We start from the raw sequence: 24,321 nt of genomic DNA on the forward strand, positions 1-24,321 counted from the left end.
AGCAGAAGCCTCCCCACACCGCGGGGCGGCAGCTGGAAACGCTTCGTCTTGTTTAGTTTGAAGAAAGGTCAGGATGAGAAAAACTGTTATACCAGTAACTTTACCGGGAAGAAGGATTCCTTTTAGCCAATATACATCCTTTGGCAAATTAATACACAAATCAAAACAGCAGCGGCCACATAGTATTATTGAAATGATCAAAGCTCCTCCAGCAGCACAAGCAGAGGCTGGAGGGGAGGGTGCTTCACGCCAGCGGGGGCCTCCCCGTCGACCGCCGGCTACAGCGCCGGGAGGCCCAGGGGCGCAAGCCGAGCTCCCTGGCGAGGGCTGGCAGGCCTGGCTGCGCTGGAAGAGCAGGTACCTGAAAGCCGGCTCCCTCCCGCCGCCTCCAGCCCCGGCTCCGCAGTGCCTCAGCGCCCCTTCCCGCCGACCAGCCCCGGACCGCGGCCCTCAGCGCCGCCGCAGCCCCGCGGCCCCCGCCCGCCATTTGCTCCCGTCAGGCGACCCGCCGTTTGCCCGCCTCCCGCGGCGGGGACGGGCCTTCCTGCCCCATCGCGCCCCCCGCCTGCCTCGGCAGGCCGGCCTCGGCCACCCGGCTGAGGGGGCTGGCAGCCGCGGCTGAGGGAGGGCAGCCCCCGCGGAGGCGGACGGCAGTCCGGATGGAGCAGGCCGCCGCCACGGCCTCTGCCCGCACACCTTGGACAGCTCCGCCTGCGGCCGGCCCGGCTCCCGCCGCGGGCAGCCGGCCGGCGGGCAAAGGCCCCCGCAGCCCACTTACACCCTCCGGGTACTCCTGTCCACACCTTTGAGACGCGCACCCCTTCCTCGCTCAGCTCTTTTATCGGCACAATTTTTTTTTCCCAAAAGGCCGCCAGCCCTGATTTAAAGGAATGGGGAAAAACAGCCCCAGCAGAGGCAGTTACAGCAGTCAAGGCTCCAGTCACTTTCTGCCTGCTGGGGTGTTCTTGTACCGGGGAGCTGCGTGGGCACCTCTTGCCATCTGGGCAAAGCTGTGGCGAGGATGTGAATGTGGGCAAGCTCACGAAGTTGGGTCCAGCCGTGGCTGAAGCTGGACTAGGTCTGAGCTGGTGAATCAGGAAAGGGCTCTGGCTTCTGCTGTACCTACCTGAGCTGGCAGTTGTTTGACAAGCTACAAATTGTGTTGTCATTATAAACAGGTTCTCTCATTCTTAAATTATTTGCTACCAGCAAACACTAGTTTAACCACAGAAAAAGCTAACCTCGAGCGAGACTTTCATGATAGTCTCTGTAGAAGAGATACTTCAACCCTTAAAAATAATTAAAACATCTATTATAAATGTTTTCTCACTGGAAACAATACTGAGTTACAGCATTTGTGTAAGAGTACCATATTCTGCACCATTAGCTAATTAAAAGTTGTGCTGCAGGCAGACAAAACAAAGTAGAGGCTGCACTATCCTACTCTAGTAATCATTTCATGCAGGATTGACACTCGATTTCATTCTCATAAGCCTGCAGATGAAACATGCTTTGGGTCAGGAAGACTGTTTTCCACAAAAAAGCAGCTAGTCCTTTCTTACGTTGCCTGAATAACTCAGTGTCTCTCAAACTGTTGATCAGCTCCCTTTCCCCTCCATGCTCTACATTCAAAATAGCTTATGGCCTCCCATGAATATCACACGTAAGTCTACAAGTCTACCTCTAACCTTGGTCTCTGATGCTCAACTTTATTTTGTACCCAGGCATACCTCATGCTTTTTTGATCATTCTGACTTTTCCATTTCAGTGCCTAGAGCCCGCTGCTTTAGCTAATTCATTTGGCATAAATTCAAGCATTCACCCTGCATGCCACCCCACTGCAAGCTACAGAGCAGTATATGTGTAACACAGGGCTCTGGGGACCATGTACGTATGCATTTAGAGGGAAGAACTCCTCCAGTGGTGCATTGGCAACACAGAGTTTGGAGAGGTCTCTGTGTCTATAAAGACGTTCGGGGCAGAAAGAGGATGGCAAGGTGGCTGTTCCAGAGAGCAGCCAGAGCTTCTGACTCCCCTGTCGATCTTCCCTCCCCCAGTAACAGCTGTTGCAGTAAGGAGGCATGAGGGACGCCGCTGGTGGGACCAATTTGGGCTCCAGACACTTGGGAAGGAAGTTATAGGGTAGAGGGGGTTGCAAAGGGACAGACTCTCCAGCGGAGTTACTACCTGAGGAAAGCCTTTCACCCTGTGCCTCAGGATGTGAAAGGGATGGCTCATAGTCCCACTACACTCCTACTCAGGCTCAGCAGGAGTCTGGATGGGGCAGCACCGGGCATTGTTTGTCTCCTACCAAATTAATGGGCTGTTGTTGAAAAGGGGAGAACAAACAGAACAAAGGAATAGCCCAACTTTGCTTACCAAACCACGGCCCTGCTGCCAATAACCACAGAACTGCTTGATTTACACTGGACTTAAATTACCTAGAAGTTAGTTTCACTGGTGAGACACACAGCTAGATAGTTCCTTTAATTCCACACATACAGACCTTGTGTCTATAGGCACAAATACCTAAAAAAAATAGAGTTATGCAGCTAAGCAAGCAGTCCTGTCCCCTCTGTGTTATCAAAAGACGAGCTTCTTATCAGAAGCCAGGTAATGTTTACTTGCATGGTTAACATTGGGCCACATTCTTGCCTCTGCCCAGAATCTCATCACATATCACTTGCACCTCAGAAAACACAAAACATCATAAAAAAGAATGCAAGTTACATTAATAAAATCATTTGAAATTTTAATTAAGATCCATGTTTGTTTTGCAACAGTTTCTAAAAGGCTATGATGAAACATAAGAATTATTTTGAATGAGACTAAATAAAAGCACAAATCCCAGGAAATAATTCTGCATTTGGAGAAGACTGAATAGAAAAGCCTGATTTTAACTAAGATCTACACAATTACCAGGAGCATTAGGGAATGTCCTTGCAAAAATTCCTCCCTTCAGTTAAGGCTTTGAAAAGAAAGTTTTTCAGAAGTGTGGAGCACCTCTAATCTCAAGGCAGTAATTGAGAATTAGAAGTCCTTAGCATCCTTGAGCACAGAGCTAGAAAATTATTTTCTAAACAAATCTAACTTTACAGTAAAGAGCTATTAATCTTATTAAAAAATGAGATTGATTCTTACCACTGGGAGCTGGCACTGTAATTGCCAGTCACTCAGTTGTTCCTAATTTATCGGATGAAACAAATAATGCAACATTTCATGGTTGGTATTGTTTTATTGTCTAATATTGATTAAATTATTTACACCCCTATTTTTCAATCCACAGTTCAGCACTCATACCTATGGCTTTTACTTTTACGTTTCGCACATCTTTGTGTCACGTGTCAGAATTTTGTTTCAAAAAAAACCCCAGGAACCTTATACCATATAGACAAGTCTCCTCTACATTTATGTTTAAACATACTCATTTTCAAAAATGACAGTTCATAAAAGAAGAGTCTGCTGGTATTTCTTGCAGCTCACGTTACCACAGATTCTACTTAGCTTTTTCTGTTTGTCCCTTTTAGAGTGTCCTGCTGCCTCCACGTGGAACCTGTTTCCTCCCCCAGCCCACTGCCTCTAAATTTAATGCAAAAAACCAAAAAAAACCCAAACAAAAAAAAGCCCACACCAGTAGCTGACAATTTTAAGCAAAAATATAAAGCGCTGTAACAGTACCTACATTGCTTTTTACTGAACTAGGTTCTTGGACACTCTAGGAACTTTGTAGAAATTTAACCAGTCAGTGTTGAAAAGGCACAGGATTTTTGTGCTCAGAGACCTCCAGCAACAATGTTTTTTCCCCAGCCTGAAAGTTAGAGACCACTGTTAGGTTACAGCAAACAGTCTGATCCGCCAATTCACAGGTACCAAATTGCCGCTTACAATAGAACCTTCCAGATTTTACTGATTCTTCTGCCACGGATACCCTGCAAATCTACTACAAGAGTTTGCTTCTACTGCAAGAGGGAAAGAGACCAAGTTACTCTTATATACACCCTGGGATGGTGTAACAATGACACAAACTATTAAGTATTAAAAGCTGTCCATGTCTGTGGCAGTTTCTGTTCCATGGTATTACATGAATGGAAAAGTTATTTTTCACGTATGAGAGCAGTTTAGTCGTACATGAAGAAAGCTAATTTTGGTCCACTTGTCCAGCTTCCTAAGGACAGCATACTGGAAAAGTAACAACTGACGGTTCAAAAACCAATGTAAAAGTTAACAAAAATAATTTGGTATTTCATCCCTAAACCTGCACAGTGTGGTTATTTGTCCTAGTCATCCTGCTTTTCATTCTGCATGTCCACTAACTGTTGAGTTTTTAAGTCTTCAGCTTGTTCATGATCTTCCTTATCTCCATCACCTACTTGATTAGGTTCCTTTTCTTCTGATTCTCCTTGATCAACACTTTCATATTCTACTTGTTCCAGGTCTGTTCCATCTATAAGTTCTGCCTGTACTTCTTCCATCTGTATTTGATTTACATGCTCAACATGTAACTGCTCCACGTGAACTTCAGCACCTTGTTCAGTCTGAATGTGTTCAACTTCCAAGTAACTGATCTGCACCTGCTCTTGCAGTTCATCTATCTGTGTGCCTTTCACTTGATTGTCCTGTATCAGATCCTGGTGCATCTGTTCCACAGTGACCTGTGCAGGATCCACTTGTACCTGAATTACTGGTAGGACATGGACTTGCTCCACTTGTTCTATTATAGTCATTGATGTTACTGGTTCAGCTTCCACTGGAAGAACCTCTTCTGTCACAATTCGTTCTGAAATATTGTGCGTGTCTTTGAGATGCCTTCTCAGCTCGCTGCCTTGCATAAACCACAAATCACATAAGGTACAGTGGTTGGGCTTGTCACCGGTGTGTATTACCAAGTGATCTTTGAATTGATCCCAGCTGTTAAACACACTGTTACAAACCTGAAACAAAAGATACAGCATGTTAAACAGTGCCAACAGAAACATGACCAAGTATAGAGCTTTACATAGTGCAGCTTCTTGCTCCTTGGATTAGAAACCCATACATGTTAGAGGTAAAAGCTGAGAAGTCAGCTTCAGATGAACAGAAGACCTGGTATTTATTTACTTCATTTTAAGAAACAGTGTGTTACTTTTGATTTGTGCATACACAGGATACCTACAAAATTTATGAGTCAATACAGCATTTGAAAGTTTTCTTATTTTAACCTTATGTGAAATTCATGTACAGTATGACGCCACAATAAACATCTGGTGCTAGTGTTTTGGGTGGAAAGCTATTTATGTAATAATACTGTACCAGGGAAGTGTAATACAAACTGTCCTTTTACTGAAGTGCCAGATGCAGTACTACCAGCCAACTTTTCCTCATCAGCTTTCATTTGCTCATGGCATCGTGAGGTTTAACTCGCTAGATTAAACTCTCCCATTTTGCATTACAAAAACAACACCTGAGTGATTTCAATAGATAAAATTATCTTAAAACTCCATCCCTTTAATTCTCTTCCAGCTAAAAGTACTGCCTCAACTGCAGACACGCTATTTTCACGAAGTGCATGAGCACATTTTCTTCCCTTCAGCTGGCACTGAGGCAAATAGCCTGAAAAGAAGACAGAGACTACAGAAAGGAATGAGGTGCCAGGGTAGAAGACAGGGAAGAGTGAAGTGTCCTGGTTTGGGCTAAACCAGAACTAATTCTGTTTTAGTGCTTTAACTTTTCAGTTAAGTCTCTTCTAAGTAGTTGCACTTTCTGAAACAGCAGCCTGTTTTTCCAGACAGTGCCAGCTCCCAGCAGTGATAAGGCCTGATGTTTATAGTTCGTACCAAGGAACGGTTTGCAGAGAGGCCCTTGCTTGTACTTGTTCTTATGGCGACCAAGGTCACTGCTAAATCTTGTACCCCGTGTTGGGGTGCCGGGAGAGAAAAGGGTCACAAGCACGTAAAAGGTCACACCTGCAGGGAGGAGCAAACAGGACAGGGGACCCAAACCTGACCCACAGAGTGTTCCATCCCATACACGTCATATTCAGTATAAAGTTGAGGGATCACAAGGGTCAATTTCTCTTCTTCAATGGCTGACATTTAAGGAGGACTCTGTTCTGTTGTCAATCCCGATCCGTGCATCCCTGAATCAAGTGCCTGAGTCCATCTCCTGCATTCCATTCCTGTCTGCTGCCCAGTCCAGCCTGGGACTGCCCCAGTGCCAGCCCTGCAGTGCCAGCAGTGATGTATCGTCATCAGGGTGGGGGGAGTTGGGTTCGGTATTGGTGTTGTATATAATTGGACATATTGTGTATATTTAATTATTTCCTTATTCTTATTGTTATCTTTTCTTTTACTGTTATTGTTTCATTAAAGCTGGTTTAGTTTTCTCTTCCAAACCGTAAAGTCTCTCTCCCTTGTTGTCTCTCCTTTTCCCTTTTGTGAGAGGAGAGGGGTTAACAGAGAGCGTCTGTCATTTGTTAGGGGCCGGCCCAGCCTCAAACCGTGACAGTCAGGCTCAGAGTAAGGAAACAGGCTCAGGAGCCTTTGCTCATGAAGTGCTCTTGGCTGCAGAAAGCAGCTAAGAACATGTTTCAACACCCCTTAACTGCTGGCAAGTAGTTTTGAAATAGAATGTTCCATCTCCTCATAATCTGCAGCAATGCACAGAAAGATGATGGAGTATCTCACAAAGATTAGCTCAAGAACAAGTTTTGATTTGTGCATACACAGGATACCTACAAAATTTATGAGTCAATACAGCATTTGAAAGTTTTCTCCAAGCTAAATATCTCGATTTTGCTGTTGAAGTCTGTTAAAATGGGTTTGTGACGCTAGTGCCATGCCTTTTTTCCTCCAGGGTCACACTTTAGAAAGAAGTTGCACATACATTTCTTAAAGTACTAACCTTACAGATAAGCACTCAAAATTACTTAGTCATACATAAAGGTAATGACTATTGGTAACACCACAGTCACTGTTCTTGCCACATGGAACCTAATTCAGTACTGAAGTGTAACGGGTCTGCGTGGCAAAGTTTTGGTAGCAGGGGGGGTTACAGGGGTGGCTTCTGTACGAAGCTGCTAGAAGTTTCCCCTATGTCAGATATAGCCAATGCCAGCCGGCTTTAAGACGGACCCGCCACTGGCCAAGGCCGAGCCCATCAGCGACAGCGTTTTTCGCCTCTGTGATAACGTATTTAAGAGAGTGAAAAAGTTGTTGCGCAGCAGTAATTGCTGCGAGAGGAGTGAGAATATGTAAGAGAAACATCCCACAGACACCAAGGTCATTCCAGAAGGAGGGGGAGGAGACGCTCCAGGCGCCGGAGCAGCAATTCCCCTGCAGCCTGTGGTGAAGACCATGGTGAGGCAGGCTGTCCCCCTGCAGCCCATGGGCGGTGGAGCAGATGACTGCCTACACCCCGTGGAGGGCCCCCACGCCGGAGTAGGTGGATACCTGAAGGAAGCTGTGACCCTGTGGGAAGCCTGCACCAGAGCAGGCTCCTGGCAGGACCTGTGGCCCGTGGAGAGAGAGAAGCCCACGCTGGAGCAGGTTTGCTGCTGGTGACCCCGTGAGGGGGCTCACACTGGAGCAGTCGGTTCTTGAAGGACTGCACCCCATGGAGGGGACCCACGTTGGAGCAGTTCATGAAGGACTGAACCCGTGGGAAGACTCACGCTGGAGAAATGGAGGACCATCTTCTGTGAGGTGGACCCCACATTGGAGCAAGGGAATTGTTTGAGGAGTCCTCCCCCTGAGGAGGAAGGAGCGGCAGAAAACAACAGTGATGAACTGACCCCAACCCCCATTCCCTGTTCCCCTGCACTGCTGGAGGGGAGGAGGGAGAGAAATCGGGATCAAAGTTAAGCCCGGGAAGAAGGGAGGGATGGGGGGAAGGTGTTTTAAGATTTGGTTTTATTTCTCACTACTCCTCTCTGAGTTAATTGGTAATAAATTACATTTTTCTTTAGTCGAGTCTGTTTTGCCCGTGACAGTAAATGTTAAGGGATCTCCCTGTCCTTATCTCAACCTCACAAGCCTGTTGTTATATTTTTTTTTTCCTCTCCCCTGTCCAGTTGAGGAGGGGGAGTGATAGAGTGGCTTTGGTGGGCACCTGGCATCTGTCCAGGGTCAACCCACCACAGTAAGGCATACATTGAAGAGCACCAGAAGTGCTCATCAAGGAAGCACATTTTTGTTTTCTTCTTCCTGTTCAGTGAGCCAAGATTTATATATTGACCACTATTCAAATTTAGTTCTAAAGACAGAAAATTTCAAGAAAAATTTATTCAAGAATTGCTGTAGTTTCTGCAGGCTGAAGAAACACTAATCCACATTCACAACATCTGTGAGAGGATGTGGTGTCAATTTAGAAAGAGAAACATATGACATAAAGCGATTAGATTGAAGGGTCACAAAGACAAATCAGTATGTTCAATGAAGCTATTAGGTACAACTTTGTGATATACAGTAATTCTCACTTTCAAAACAAAATTATCTTCAAGACAAAGGTATGGTCCCAAGAATTAACTGCAGACTAGCTGTCCTGGTTTGGCTGGGAGAGAATCACAGCCCAGCCATGCTAGGCAGGCTCAAGCCAGCCAGTGCAGCTGAGCCGAGTTAGCTAAGGGGCAGCCCGTACCATCATGTCATGGTCACTATAAAGGGGGAAGGTTGGCTGAAGAAGGGGAGCTCCTGTGGGGCTCCTGCTGGGGTCTCTCCTGCTCCTCCTCTGGCTTCTCCTGAGGACTACCCTCTGGTCGACTGAGGCAACAGCATGTTTGTTTGGCTGAGTATATCTGTGCTGGCAGTGGTGGTGTCTTCAGGAAATCTGTTGCACTTCTACCTACGGGTCTGCTCTTTTTCCTGATTCCTCTCCCTGGCTGGTGAGGGGTTGTCAAGTGATAGAGCAACTGTTACAGTTTAGCCCTGAGTACAGGCTAAGCGTAGACACTAGCATAAATAAATGATGCAACAGCATCAGTGAAACTTCTGATTAAATGATTTGATTAGCAACATAAAATTAATTAATCTCCTGCAGTATTCAATGCTTTCTGTGAATAAGATCACTCTCTCTTTTGGAACAAATAAAGCAGATATCCAGCAGTCCTCTTCACTACACACAACACAATTTAACCTCAAACCGCAGCCATTCTGTGAACTGAATAAGGTGACAACCTTAAGGGAAAAGAAGAGAAAGACAGCGAGAGAAAAGGAAGTGTGCTCTGTCACAGCAGTGGGTCAGCAAAATGGCAAATAAAAATGCTACAGCCAACCTCAGCTCTTGTATTTTCTAGCTTTTCAGAATCAGCTTTTAAAAGCTAAGTAAGATTTATCTGAACAGCTATTGAAATGTCAGTTACGTACAGTGACCAAGTACCCTGGCTATCCATCTACATCATTTGTATTTGCTTAAAAGACATTACAGACTTGTCATTGTAAGTTGGAACGACTTTCCAGACAAAGTCAATATACTGTGCGTCAACAGAAGAATAATAAAATAGGAAATAAGATAGTACTTTGTATTTTGGTCTTTAGTGTAGAATGCTCACAAGCAGGAAAGGCCTAGGCCAGTGCATCAAGAACCTTGAAAAGGAAGGACAAAGGTCAGTAAAATGCAGATGAACACTTATCTACCCATAAGAATCTCTCTAATTTTAAGCATTATGACGCTTCATACCAGTAATTCCATATTTTAAATGGAACTACTTAGACAGAAGAATTTATCTGCATGTTGTGGTAGAATGCGATCCTTGTACTTATTTCAATAAAAGTAGCTCTTGCGGACATAAGCCCACTCTCCTTGCCTTTCCCGCTCAGTATTCCCACACTCCCTCAGCACAGGAAGCAGGGATCTAGCCTCAGACTCTGCTACTTCTGTTACCCACCTGACATTCGTACAGCTTCTTTCTTCCCTTTTTAGCTCCAGCTCCAGACTGACAGGCTGTCAGGTGACATTTGAGCGTACTATTCCTAGCAAAACGTTCATGGCAGTTCGGACATTCGAATGGTTTTTCACCTGTTAAGACAGACACAGGGATTTGTAAGTGTAGAATCAGCCAGTTTTCTGTCAGCTTTCTCTTCTTCCCCCTCTCCCTTTTGCGCAGGTTGACAAATGTGCTGTAAAGAGATGGCCAACTGCATTTTTTCTGGAAGAGAAAGACATTCTATGTAAACTTTATTCATGTAAATGAAATTACAAAAACCTAACCAGGAGACATTACTCTCCCTTAGAAAAAAAACATGATGTAATGATTACCATTTGGCACAGAATGACCACAAAATAACAACATATCAGTATTAAAAAACCTGAACAACATCCCCTCCCTGCAAAATACAGTGAAGAGAAAGCACAGAGAGACATAAATGGGCACAAGCAAGATAAAAATTCCTTTCAGTTTGGCCACTTCATTTCAAACCTGGTACCAAACACAGAAACCAGCTAAGGACAACAGCAGAGGAAGAGAAAACAATCTGTTTTCAGCCTTTTCACCCGAAGTGGCATATTGTTATTACTGCCATCATATAGCAACAAAGAACAACTGGCGTCTCTGTTTACTAATTTTATCATGCACAAACACAATGGAATTCAAGGAAACTCAAGTACAAAAAACTAGGAACAGTGTGTTTCTTCTGAAAGCCTGATAATTAATCTGCAGAGGTAGACACTAACATCAGTTTGAAACCAACAGCTTAATGAACTTCAAAAGACGCTGAGACATTTCAGTGAATAACATAAGGATGTATCCTAGCTGGTTTAAAAGCCTGCATTTTCAGGAATGCAGTAGTTATTGAGATGGAAAGCAAATAAACTCATATTTTCAGGAATATTCAGAAGTTCTTAATTAGCTTTTCAAAAGAAATCTACAAGTGTCTGTAATTCTCACTTATACACCTAAAGGCTACAGAAAAAATGTTAAATGGTGGGAACATTCACCTTAATGGTCACCCAAATGCTATGGGTTTGGAGGCTGTTGCATGGGTAATGCAGAAGATGCGGAACTGCCCTGAGTCTTGCATGTCAAAAATCATGGACTTTGCCCAAGCAACCCATGGATACTACACCACAGACTGAAGGCAAAACTCAACACCACAGACTTTCACCTGCCCTGTGATCTGGACACATTTAAATAGTTACTTGGAGCAAGGAATCAGTCGGGGACAGATTTACTCTATTCTTACTCAAACTCTTCAGTAATCTCCAAAATATTCTGTGTCAAGTGTCTGAAAGTGACAATTCGAAGATAATGGTAGCAATATCCAAAGGCCAAAAGACATTTTGTGATTTCTTGCACAGTGCAAATCAGCACTGTGACCTGGGCTGCACCAGTCACAGCAGTGATGGAAAACACAGAGAGCATGCCAGCTGTTTTCTCCCCTCTTTCTTTTCTGAGAAACAGGCTGGCAAGCTGGGGGTTAAACTCCTCTGCTAAAGGTGACAACTTGCTTCTCCTCCCCCGCATGTCATCCTATGGCAAACTATGAGTTCAGTCTCATCTAAGTGAGATTTTATGAAGAAGGAGGTTTTTGGCCTGATCTAACGATTATCCTTTGATTATCCCTTTATAAGAATGGATGAGATTTCACTTGCCAATCGTAACTAACTCACAGGACAGAAATTCTGACTGGAGACAGTCTGATACTGTGCTGGTCCTTTGTAATCCCACGGTCACAAGAAGGGCACTGCCCCAAATAAATATTTTTTAACCCAAAGAAATTCGAACAACTAGCACAGTAACTTTTATTTGCCTAATATGTAAGAAACACCAAAAAATTCAACTATAACCATAAAACTACCATATCATTATTTAGATTGGCTTCACAGAGAAATAGTAAACCTAGTTATTATTTTTTTCCCCACAAACACACCAAAGGCAAGTGGTTATCAAGTTAACGTCTTGGGATCATTTATTCAAGGTATGAGAGTCCAGTTATTCACTCCTATGAAAGATGTTATTTGCAGTTCAAATAACTGTTTTGCACTTCCTGTAAAACATATTTTAGATTTACCAAGAATGGCAAAGACCTTGATTAATTTTTCTTAAGAAGTTTGTACATAAATTACTTCAGTTACAGGGTTTTCAGACAAGAGCAGATTAATTTAGCTTCCTGGAGCATACCACAACACCTGCACTCCCATCTTTACTCATGTGAGCACAAACACACTCTCCCAAAAAGGAAAAAAAAGAAAAAAATAATCAAGAAGGCCTAACTTTGCAAAATATTCAGCAGTCAAAATTTCCAGTAAAATCAGAGAGAATCAGTTGTTCTCTTTGTGCTAGGGACTATAAGCCTTGCAAAATATCAGGATTAGACCAGCATATTGAGAGCAGTAGCTTTATTCTAAGATTGATTTCTGTATGAGGAAATTGCTCTTTTTGTGCAAGACGAATTAGAGCTATTGAATTCAACAGATATACGTTACTTAAGTGCAGCCTTGTAGAATTTCTGTGGTGTGTGTTTCTTACAACTGGCAAGTGAAATCTCATCCGTTCTCATAAAGGGGAAAAAGATAATAATTAGATCAGACCAAAACCCCTCCCTCTTTGTAAGTTTTGGACATGACTCTGTTAATGCTTTCAGAGTTACATGACATGCAAGACATTTCTGAGGTAGTTTTTCAGAGACTCAGAAACTGCTTAAGGCACCGTACATAGGAGTGAAAAAGAAACTCCACAGATCTCCTTCCTTTCTTTTATTGAGACAAAGATAATAGCTATTGCTAATGTCAAATTCCTACATCAAAAACAATTACCAACACTGATAAGGCATTTACTTCTGCTCCAATTATTTTCATGTTATTGCTGGTGGTGTGATTAAGCAGCAACAGGATCAAATACTTTGTAGAACATTTTCTCCCAGGCCTTTTAATTTCATTTTAGCATTCAACCAGTGCTATACAGAATTAAGAACTTAGAAAGCCTTTGGCTGAATGGGAGTTTGTCCACTAATAGTGTCTGGTTTGATTTTAAGCTTAAGGCTTTTGCTAAATCGGAAGTAATTAGATTCCATGTGTTATACTTGTTGTATCAATATATACTTAAAAAGTACTCTGTACCTCCTGATATGTTAAGTTGTTTTGTCCCCAGAATCTTTTGTCACAACAGCAACCAACATATTGTGATATTTGGGTTACTCTGTTGATCTGCCACAAACTTTTCTTTGAAACGACTTTCAAGTAGCTTGTATTTGGATTGCTCATAATGGAGAAACGCTCCCTGCCTCATAGGAGTTGCCAAAGGCTATTGGGAATAGACTGGACACAGTGTCATGTATCAACACTCAGCAGTCCCATACACAGATACAAAGAAATTTGAATTAAAATGCTTTAACAATAATAAGAAGCTGCAAAAGAAATAGCGCTGCTCCTCTCCATTAAATTCTTCCTGATGACTCATGACTGATGTGTTACACAAAAACATCTGGAAGATCAGGACCACATATATTTTACATTCAGTTATCTGCATAATGCTCAGTATCTGTTCAGATAGCAAACTTTTCAGTGAGATGAAGAAGTAGAATCTTAACCTCCCATATTATAAAGAAGAAAGAAGCACAAGTCGTTTTGCACTCAAAAGATGGTATCCAGCTTTCAAAGAGGCAGATTTCACAGTAAAGTGTACTATAGTCACTAGAAATGCTTTTTGCTGTGTTAATTAACGAAGAAAAATCAACTTGTAGATGAGATGTCAAGAGCAAGGGTGAACCTTTCCAAACAAGATGATACAAGAGAGAATTGTAAGGTTATATTTTATGTCTAATGCATTAATAGGCATTTGCTCAGAAGTTCTGTTACATAAAGAAACCTTCTAAACTGTATTCCACCGAGAAGCTCACAGTTCAGATCATATTTCAACAGAAACCTTTACTACTAGAACTGTGAAATGTAGCTTGGTTTGGTACTTCTAAAGGAGGAAACATGCCTTAAGAAATTATTTTGAAAAAATCTTTTAAGATTTAATAGACTTGACAGAGAAACTTCATTAGTGCTTTCTGGTTTTAAGTGCCAGATGGTTTTCAACCATCTCCATCCCTCAAAAGTTTACATCAATGGAAAACAAAACCAATGAACACACAAAAAGACAAACCAGCATTTTAGTTGCAACTAGAAGTCAAGTATTTCTAGCACTCAGGACTCATGTGTTCTCTTCAGCATATTCTGTATTTGCCCAAAACATGTAAAAACCCAAAATGCCAGAGCCAAGGCCACAAGGACAGGACTATAGCAGTACTCTTACCTGTGTGCTTCCGGAGGTGCTCTTTAAAATGTCCAAAGTGGTCAAACTGTTTATCACAGTACTGGCATATATGTATTTTTTTGCCAGGTCTTTGCTTCTTGCTGGCACCACCTTCATCAAGATGGTAACAGGTGAGGTGCTGTTTCAGAGCACTCTCTCGTAGGTATCTTTTATTGCATATGTCACACTTGTAACTCTCAGTAGAGTGTGTTTTCATGTGTTCCTTAAAATGGTAAAACAATTTAAACGAACGGTTACATTTCTCACAGTGGAATAAATTGTTCATGTGTGACAGCTGAAGTTCCACAATTTCAATACCTTCTACCTGTTTGCACGAGGGATCAGTTGCACTATCACCTTCTTCTTGGATCTGGCATTTTCTCTCTCCCTGACGATACTTGCTGGTGATATCTGCCAAAAGAGCCAAAGCAGATTCGTCTGATGTACCCGTTGTCTGTATGTACTTTATGGATTGCTCTGCAGAAGCTACTTCTTCAAGTGTTTCAATGCTGTCATCTTCCACTTCAATCGTTCCTTCAGCAATCTCAACCTCAATTTCAACAGGCTCCGATTCTGCAGATGGCAGTGTTTCTGTGATAACATTAGAGGTTTCAGCTATCTTCCTCTTTTTTGGCTTATTTTTACCTTGAGCTTGATTTGATTCTAAGGGTGACGAATTTTCTTTATTCCTGTAAAGCATTTGCAGAAAAATGGTTAATATCTATAAGCACTGACATAATAACTCCTGCCTAATACTGAGCTTCTGCATCCAACACTCTGTAGCTGTTTCTCAAAGAAGCTGAATGATGAATGACCACCTAATCTGTGTGCATGTCAGAAGCTAATTTGTCCTTAATATGCTGTAAAATAGCATAGCTAAAGCTGCAGAGACTTTGACATAAGGCTACTAAAGTGTCTTAAATAGCTCTGCTTGAATGATACAAAGCACCTATTAGGAAGAAAGGCCAGTTAACCTAATGACATAGATCTATCTAAGAAACTTGTGAAATTCTGCACTTGGAAAGAAAACTTCCCTGAAGGAAGTTCTTTGGCCTGCCTACTCAGAAATAAGATTCAAATTCTTCCTACACTATTCATCTCTTAAGCTCTGGAGTGTGTGCAATTGCCTGCAGCTATTACAGCTTGTTAGAAAACACTACAGCTGTGACTTCACACAATGATTATTATAACATCTTGTACTTCACAAAAGCACACAGCTAACAGCGAAGGCAAAAATAAAAGACACTGGGATGTGGAAGGAGTATTCTAGTTTAATCTTCTGGGCTTAAACACAACCACCAGCTCTGTCTCTGTTCTCCCTGCCTCATTACGTGCACAACCCCCTACCTCGTCATGACAGCATCCCATCGCAAATACAGCCAGAGCAAAGTGGGCACGTCCTCAAGATCACCTGCAGCACTTATGTGCTGGAGGTTTTACTATCAGTTTTGAAAATGAGTGGCTATCTTCCCCTCAAATCAGAGTGACAGGAGTAAGCTGTGCTTTTACCTTCCTTTGCAGCCTGATGAATCATTTCACATAATCTACTCCCTATCACTTTCACACTTTCTAGTAATAGGAGAGATAAGGCTTTGCCCAGTATCTCTAGTCATACGTCAGAGATGTGTGGCTAATGACCTAATACGGGATACAGCTTATTAAACTGCATCTTACTCTATTCAGACACAGGAAGACAGAGCAGCTAAATTTACACTTTCATCAAGTCCAGACTTTTGATACCTAGGTGACACCTACTTTGCACATTATGGCAAGGAGCTCCAGGATCATGTACAAAAAGAATAATCTGCTCCACTCTCCATCATCTTTGGTAAGTTGTGGGGAACAGGAGAGGTGCCTGAGGACTGGAGAAAAGCAACTGTCACTTCAAAAAGGGCAAGAAGGAGGACCCAGGTAACTACAGACCGGTCAGCCTCACCTCCATCCCTGGAAAAGTGACAGAACAACTTATCCTCAGTGCTGTCTCTAGGCATATCAAGGATAAGAGAGTCATTAGGAGCAGTCAACATGGCTTCACCAAGGGGAAGTCACGTTTGACCAACCTGACAGCCTTCTATGAAGACATAACCAGGTGGATAGAGGATGGTAGTGCAGTGGATGTGGTTTATCTTGATTTCAGTAAAGCATTTGACACCGTCTCCCACAGCATCCTCGCAGCTAAACTGAGGAAGTGTGGTCTGGATGATCACGTAGTGAGGTGGATTGTGAATTGGTTGAAGGAAAGAAGTCAGAGAGTTGTGGTCAATGAGACAGTCTAGTTGGAGGCCTGTGTCTAGTGGAGTCCCTCAGGGGTCAGTAGTGGGACCAGTACTACTCAATATATTCATCAATGACCTGGATGAGGGAACAGAGCGCACTGTCAGCAATTTCACTGATGTCACACAACTGGGAGGAGTGGCTGGCACCCCAGAAGGCTGTGCTGCCATTCAGTGAGACCTGGACAGGCTGCAGAGCTGGGCAGGGAGAAATTTAATGAAATACAAGTGCAAGTGCAGAGTCTTGCCTCTGGGAAAGAACAACCCCATGTACCAGTATAGGTTGGGGACTGAGCTGTTAGAGAGCAGCATAGGGGAAAGGGACCTGGGGATCCTGGTGGACAGCAGGGTGGCCATGAGCCAGCAATGCACCCTCATGGCCAAGAAGGTCAATGGTTTCCTGGGGTGTATGAGAAGGGGTGTGATCAGTAGGTCGAGAGAGGTTCTCCTCCCCCTCTACCCTGCCCCGGTGAGACCCCATCTGGAATAGTGTGTGCAGTTCTGGGCCCCTCAGTTCAAGAAGGACAGGGAACTGCTTGAAAGAGTCCAGTGCAGAGCCACAGAGATGGTTAAGGGGGTGGAACATCTCCCTTCTGATGAAAGGCTGAGGGGGCTGGGGCTCTTTAGCTTGGGGAAGAGGAGACTGAGGGGTGACCTCATTAATGTTTAGAAATACATAAAGGGCGAGTGTCAGGAGGATGGAGCCGGGCTCTTCTTGGTGATGGCCAATGACAAGACAAGGGGCAACGGATGCAAGCTGGAGCATAGGAAGTTCTACATTAACATAAGGAGAAATGTTTTCACTGTGAGGGAGACAGCACTGGAACAGGCTGCCCAGAGAGGTTGTGGAGTTTCCTTCTCTGGAGACATTCAAAACCCGCCTGGACACATTCCTGTGTGACCTACTCTAGGTGGTCCTGCTCTGGTAGCGGGGCTGGACTAGATGATCGTTTGAGGTCCCTTCCAACCTCTAACATTCTGTGATTCTGTGCGAGGAGACTACCACTCTTGACAACATTGTGTGAAACTTTGAATGGGGATACACATACAACACAACTGCACTTCAAGTAATAAAGCTGGCTGTTTTCTTTCTAGTCCAGACTATGCAATATGCAACTCTTTGATGCATTATACAAATAGTTCTATAATCATCTCTACTTTAGCAGAAGTTTTTGAAGCTTGCCCCTTTCAGTCAAAGCTCCAACTGAGGCACTGCATTGCAATTCTTCCTCCTCTTAGTGTGGAGGAGAGAACAGAGACTTACAGTGGTACTTAAGTCTGTCTTTCTAACCAAAAAAACCCAAACAAACCAAACTAACCCCCACAAAAAACTTCTCAAAATCTATTGTCCTGGTTTGGCTGGGATAGAATCCTAGACCATCCACAGCCATGCTGGGCAGGCTGCTAGCAGCTTTGAGTCAGCCAGGGCAGCTGAGCCGAGTTAGCTACAGGGGCAGCCCGTACCATCATGTCACGGTCATTATAAAGGGGGAAGGTTGGCTGAGGAAGCAGGGGGGGGCTGTGCCCCTGCCACTATTCCTGTCGGAGTTCTGCCTGGGGTCCTGCTGGGGCTCATCCTGCTCCTCCTCTGGCTCCCCCCTGCTCCGGAGGACTGCCCTCCTGTCGGTGGTGACAGCTGCATAGTCACTTGGCCGAGTCTAACTCTGTGTATACCTTTGTTGGTGCTGGTGGTGTTTCGTTAGATCTGTTTTCACTTCTGCCCACGGGTCTCCTCTCCTTTTCCCGATTCCCCTCCCTGGCTGGTGAGGGGTTGTCAGGTGATAGAGACCGTTACAGTTTAGCCCCAGGTACAGGCTAAATGTACACAGCTATAAACAACGGACATAACTTAAAGAATAGACTGGCTTGCATGTGTATTTGTTAAGCAAAACATTTATTTCCTTGTAACACAAGACTTTCAGTGTTTACTAGGGATGCATAACCAGCAAACTACATAACATATACGATAGTGGGAAATAATGCCAGGCTGGGCAGTTTAGCTTGATGGATGGATCAGAATACTAGTTCAACAGCTCTACCAATGTACACTGACTCAAAATGATACTGATTAGAACATACTTTTTCAATTTCAAGTTTCATTTAAGCTACTCAAGCAAACATATAAGGCCTGCTTTTTTACTTGAATTAAAAAAAACCCAAACCATAAAATTCTTTTGATGGTACCATGCTTAATCTTTAATGATATCAAAAAAGGGTGTTTGTGGGATTAGAGGGTAGAACTAGAAATTCACAATCCTGTATCTTTCCTATTAAAATAAAATTACATACTTATTCAGCTCTACTGCCAATACACAGAATAAGTTAATTTGGAAATAAAAGCTGACGTTAGAAACCAAGTTTCCAGTGTACCGCGTCATGGCAGTGTTTTTTAAACAACATGTTAGCTGGCCACTAGAGGAACTTGGGGCCAATGCCACTCTCCTTGGCTAATGTGCTTATGTGGAGATAAAAAGGAAGCAACAGTCCTTCCTTAGCCTAAATGGAAAAACCTTTCAGCGGGTCTAGAAGAGAAAGCAAGAATAACTGTAATGTAGGGAGCATTTTTGCCCCTCCCTCTGCTTCAAGGCAGCAGAACAGTGTAGCATGCTGAAGGAATGAGAATGTGACAGCATTTTGTGAAAAGTGAAGGAGGGGGAAGAAAAACAGCATGATGTGACTAGCATCTGCTTTTCTCAGGTTGGAGTCTGGTGATGAAGGACAGTTCCTGGTACTAGACAAAAGATGCCACAGCAACATTTGATTGAATATTGATCCTGTATAAAACTGATTATAACAGTACCTTCATACAAGAAGTCTGAGACCTTAATTTTGCAGCAATAAGTTTTAAGATCACTGCTTATTCTCTCAGAAACAGCAGAAGGCTGCAAGGAATCAAAACTCCAGCACAAGCTTGTTAATGCGGTCTAATTACCTGAGGTACATGGTCACTGTACACCCAGCTGCCAGTTGGGTGTGGGCAGTCAGATAGCACAGAGACCTGGTATTAGTTATCACCAAGTCACAGCCCTACAATGTTTGAAACATTTACCAGCCATGTCACTTGTCATTGAGTTTCACCCCAAAGACTGTGACATTCTTTTTTCAGCCTGTAGAATTCTGGCCCGTATCTTATAGTAGAAGAGTACATGGTCCTGCCCAAGTTTAGGAGGTTCCAGGATAAGGAACAGCACTGTAGCACTGTAAAATAACGGCAGCCAGCTCTTGTAAAAGGATTCATGTGACTCTACATTTCAGTGTTGGGAAAAAAAAGAGGCTTATGTGCTTACCTGATTTCAAGTGCTTTGATTGCTTCTAACATCTGTAGATACTCAGCTGCTTTCCAAACATCATTTGCTTCTTCCTCACCTTGGACCATTAGTTTTGCTGTATAGGTGAACTCAATTAGGTGACGAAATGCCATGTTACTTACACCTATATACAAACAAGAAAAACAACAGCTTCTTTTAGCAATTCCTCAGTCTCATCTATCTGTTAAGTGTTGCACACTTGCCTGCTCACCACTTTGCTTGCAGTACTGTAGCTGCCAGTTTCATAAAGATAACACCCTTAAAAGGCTCATGTTGGAATAAAAACTCTATCATAGAAACACATGAATCTGGAACAACTACAAAGTTATGCCACAGCTAAGACAGAAGAAAGGATAAGATGGACAAAAAGCTGTTTGAATAATAAAAAGCATAGATTTAAACACAAAAATACAAGAGACCTCCAAGCAGCAAGTTGCTGGAGGCTGAAATACTGCTCCAGAAATTTGCTCCCTGCCTACCAGGCAAGTATTGCTCCATGTCTATCCTGTTCTTGCATCCCAGCCAAGGCACCTGTCATCGGCCATCACTGGCAGCCTTCTTCATCTGACCAGAATGGCTGTTGTCAGGGAAAATAATATATGCCACACTGATAGTCCTAAAAAAATACAGCGTCTGCCTGACCTCCATTAGTCACTGGGGGGGAAAGACAAAAACCAAAGGAAAAAACCACCTATAGAACCTCACACTTTCCTTTCTACAGAACAACTCAAGAGCTGAGATCTAGAAAGTTATTCATGTGACCAAGTATGTATGTGGGCCTGTACTTCCATAACCAGCTTGGGCACACGTGGGGAAATAAGAGAAGATTGGTGAGGAAGATTGTAAACATGCTCAATGGACTTGCAGCTGAGGCGTCAAAAAACACAGATATCACATTAACTGTTTAGTTCTGTGGGTTTGACAAGTAGAACATCTGTGTTCAGATAACACAGGCCTGCGATGGACTCGGAGGCACCTTACTGAACATGCTTGAGATTCCTGCCCTGCTGTGGGAACGATCAAAGCACAGGGGAAAAACACGCCTGCTGAATCCCTGAGGTAACAGGCAGAAAGCAGCAGGGTTCTCGGCTTTTTGCTCGCCAGCAGGACCGAGCTCCGCGGTGCCTGCGGCACTGCTTACATGCCCGGCCCGGGTGCTGCTGCAGAGATCCCCCAGTTCGCAAGGGGGGATAAATTTACTCTCTGCATTTCATCTGTGGTTTTGTGGTTGTTCCTGCATCCTGCCTGTGCCGGCTCGCACAGCACACAACTCTGAAGGTTTTTATTTGCCCGAATCATATTACCTTCAATCTCCACCAAGGGCTCCTGAGTGAAATCTTGGAAGAATTTGTAGAAGAACTGGCTACAGGCAGCAAGAACAGCCTTATGAGCTTTGAAATGATGACCTACAAAGAGAGACAAAAATTTTGGTTTAAGATAGCACCTTCCTCACTAACAGTGCAGAATAAATGCAGATGCAGAAAGGAGGCCATTCAGTCTACGAATCTATTCCAGCAGTGTATCGTCACTTAGTATGTCTCTTTGTAACAGGGGATACCACTGCAGCTAGCCTGTCCCATCTCATGCAGACCCTTGCTGACATCACTGACCTTGCTGAAGCTCTGCAACCCAATCAGCTGGAGGACTGACTGACTACAGTGTTCCTCTTTTCAGATATTTATGGGAAACTCCCATGCGCTTTTTTTTCCTGTACCTCGGTCTCAGCTGTCAGGTTTTACTCTCCTTGTTTTTTGTTGCTCAGACTGATGTATTTTATCACCGCTTCTGCCAGCATAGACACCACTGCAGAACAGAAGTGGTTCTGCTCTGTTCTTCCTGTTTTCCAGACTGTGTATTCCTCATCACACATTCATAAGGCTTCATGGGACAGAGATAAGAGAAGCAACATGGATTAGAACTACACAGCTGCACACAAAAACAGCTTTCAGCTCAACACATGGATTTGGTAATACCAGAACAGTAACAAACATTCAGGATAAGTTTTGTCCAAGTGCTCTCAGTGAAACTATGGCAATTCCTGAAGTGTATCTTTTCCTTTGTTTGCTTACTTTTTTCTAATCCAGGCTCTGTAGGACTCTTTTCCTTCAAGTGAGTTCTTGCTATCCTTTTAAAGATCAGGTGGTACTCCTTTAGCTCAGTCTGTCCTAGCGAACGCTGCCTATCTTCCTTGAAGTCCTCATCAGTTGTAAGACATGTTTGGGATAAAAAGCAGTCTTATGTGATCTATCAGATGCTACCTTTTCTAAGGAGATAATAAGCACTTATATCTCTGTCATCCTTTTAAAGTAACATTTAAGTCCTTAGACACATAAAAAAAGAAAAGTGAGTGCTTCTCACCTATTTCAACCACATATTAAAATAGGAGGTGGATACCAGAGAAGCAAGAAGTAAATCTTATTTCAAGGCAGTGGGTTTTGTTGTGGTGGGGTTTTTTTTTGGTGGGTTTTTTTGGTGTTTTTTCTTTTTTTTTTTTTTAAAAAAAACCCACAACATTTGTACAAGTTCCTTGCATGCAAACAGTCATCTCAAGACAGGGGAAAATATTTTTAAAATGTTTTGGAAATCCTTAGACTACACAATAAATATAGCCGAACAGTTTCAAAGTGGGCTTCTATCTGAAAACATTTAGCCCCTTGTTGGGGAAAGCAGAAGCAAAATTATTAATCATGGCTGAAGACTCTGTTCACCCTGAGATTTTAAATGAAACTCTGCAAGCAACTCACACACTGGTGCAAAACCAAGAATTTGTTAGCAGCCCAGTCTGACAGCTGACCTGATGCAAACCAAACAGCTTCCCAGTACAGCTTCCAGAATTCTCTGTATACCAACTGGTTCTCAGGTCTGTACGTACCATCGACAATCAGAGTGATATCCGTAAACTGGTCCTGCTCACGTTGTTCATTCAGTCTATCCAAAATAACTTTATAGTGTTCAGGGAATTCCTGGATACATTCCATCGTTTCTTCAGCTTCCATGGCAAAAACACTAGTCTGCAAAAGATGCGGTACGAGAGTCGAGAGTAAGAATACTGCAACACTCAGTAGATACTATGCACAGTCAGGTCAGTATACAAACATGAACTAACTAACACTTTTCAGGGACTCTAAAACAAATAGAAACACAAAACTCTCTTGGTAACAGCTTTACCTGATTTTACCTGACAGGTATATGGTAGGGTTAATGATGGGGAATATTGCCTTATTTATAAACATGAAAAAACAGTCAAAGTGGGTAAGTTCATTTCTTTATTCTACAGATTCAGCAGGGAACCACCTCCCTCAAAGCAAATACTGCAAGGATGTAACATCTCCACAGCTAACTATTCAACAACACCACAGCAGCATCATGGCAGAATCTTCATAGTTACTTCTCACAATTTCACCAATCCACTTGGTGGAAGAACAGTTCTTAAAATTTTCATATTTAAGTCACATTTTGAACCTAGTGAACACAAGACATTTACTTCCTTTAAGTAAGGAGGTAAAAAAGCAGCCCTTTTTAACTTCTGAGAACACAGGAGTTGCCAGGGATTTAATGTGCTGTCACACCCAAGACCAAAGGGCATCTTGTTCACACAGGCTACTTACACTTCTGCCCCTGCAAGCTGAAATACTCTTTGCCAACCTTTTGAAAGACAAGTATGCTTGTAATCTGATGGCCTTTCCCCCCTTACTTATACAATACACATAGCCAGGGTGGGAGTTGCAGAGGTTGTCAAACCTGAAGAGGTTTAGCAGAACTCTGTGCCTGAGGACAAGACACAGACGCTAGTCTGCTGCTTATGCAAAAGAACCTCGGGAGACAGTCCAAGGCTTCAATGAAAGCATTTCACAAATTAACTCCAGCCAAAATGACTTCAGATCTCTGCAGCAGCACTCATCTTCAACTCCCAAATTCACACGGCTCACACTGAGAAGCCACAGAAAAAGCAAAGGCACTTCAAAGTCACATTAGCACAGAAACGTTGTTTCTTTTCAGTCTACCTCACTTGGAAGAGCATGTGCTTTCAGAGTAGGCTTGAAGGAGCCTTAAAAGAATTTGGGACATACCGTCACTACACTGTTAGACTTAGTACAGACGAAAGGAAGAGTCAGGAGAGCAGCTAGTAACAAACCTAACATTGAATATAGGGATGGAAATTTCTGCTGTGGCAAAGAAGCAGTTTTCTCCAGAGCGCTAGAGGACACAAGAGAGCAGGTGCCACCTGACTTCTGGTGCAGGGTTTTTTTTGTGGGCAACTGGAACTGGAAAGTCTTTGAGTGTAAACGTGTTCCTTACATGTACTAACTACATCTGAGCTGATGCCACCACGCCTGCTGTGGTGGTTTGGTGTCTGGCGGGGTTTTGGTGCTGTTTCGGCAGTGGGGGAGGGGGCTACAGGGGTGGCTCCTGTAAGGGGCTTCAGGAAGCTCCCCTGGCTCCAATTTCAGACCCACCTCTGGCCAAGGTCAGACCAATGGCACCTCTGCGAATAACTATTTAAGAGTGAAAGAAGCCGTTGACTGCGTCT

General features: G+C 43.3%; 1 protein-coding gene across 1 annotated transcript; it reads right to left on the reverse strand.

Annotated features, from left to right (window-relative positions):
- Nucleotides 1–3,215: 3,215 nt before the first annotated feature.
- Nucleotides 3,216–22,786, reverse strand: ZBTB35 (zinc finger and BTB domain containing 35). Its single transcript, XM_086479587.1, has 6 exons — nucleotides 22,663–22,786; nucleotides 21,095–21,196; nucleotides 19,770–19,914; nucleotides 14,210–14,898; nucleotides 9,860–9,990; nucleotides 3,216–4,931 (listed from the first exon to the last, which is right to left on the reverse strand). Exons 1-6 carry the CDS (start codon nucleotides 22,784–22,786, stop codon nucleotides 4,278–4,280), a joined length of 1,845 nt encoding a protein of 614 aa, XP_086335713.1. The 3' UTR covers nucleotides 3,216–4,277.
- Nucleotides 22,787–24,321: the final 1,535 nt, after the last annotated feature.

This window comes from Leptosomus discolor, chromosome Z (genome assembly GCF_034619465.1).
Source record: "Leptosomus discolor isolate bLepDis1 chromosome Z, bLepDis1.hap2, whole genome shotgun sequence".
Classification (NCBI taxonomy): domain Eukaryota; kingdom Metazoa; phylum Chordata; class Aves; order Leptosomiformes; family Leptosomidae; genus Leptosomus; species Leptosomus discolor.

Excerpts from the sequence above, each read along its gene's own strand:
- ZBTB35 (XM_086479587.1), bottom strand. The coding sequence starts at position 22,786 with ATGGAAGCTGAAGAAACGATGGAATGTATCCAGGAATTCCCTGAACAC. Across the intron at positions 21,197-22,662 it reads TATCACTCTGATTGTCGATG|GTCATCATTTCAAAGCTCAT; the intron begins GTACGTACAGAC and ends CTCTCTTTGTAG. Across the intron at positions 9,991-14,209 it reads GCACCTCCGGAAGCACACAG|GTGAAAAACCATTCGAATGT; the intron begins GTAAGAGTACTG and ends CTGTCTTAACAG.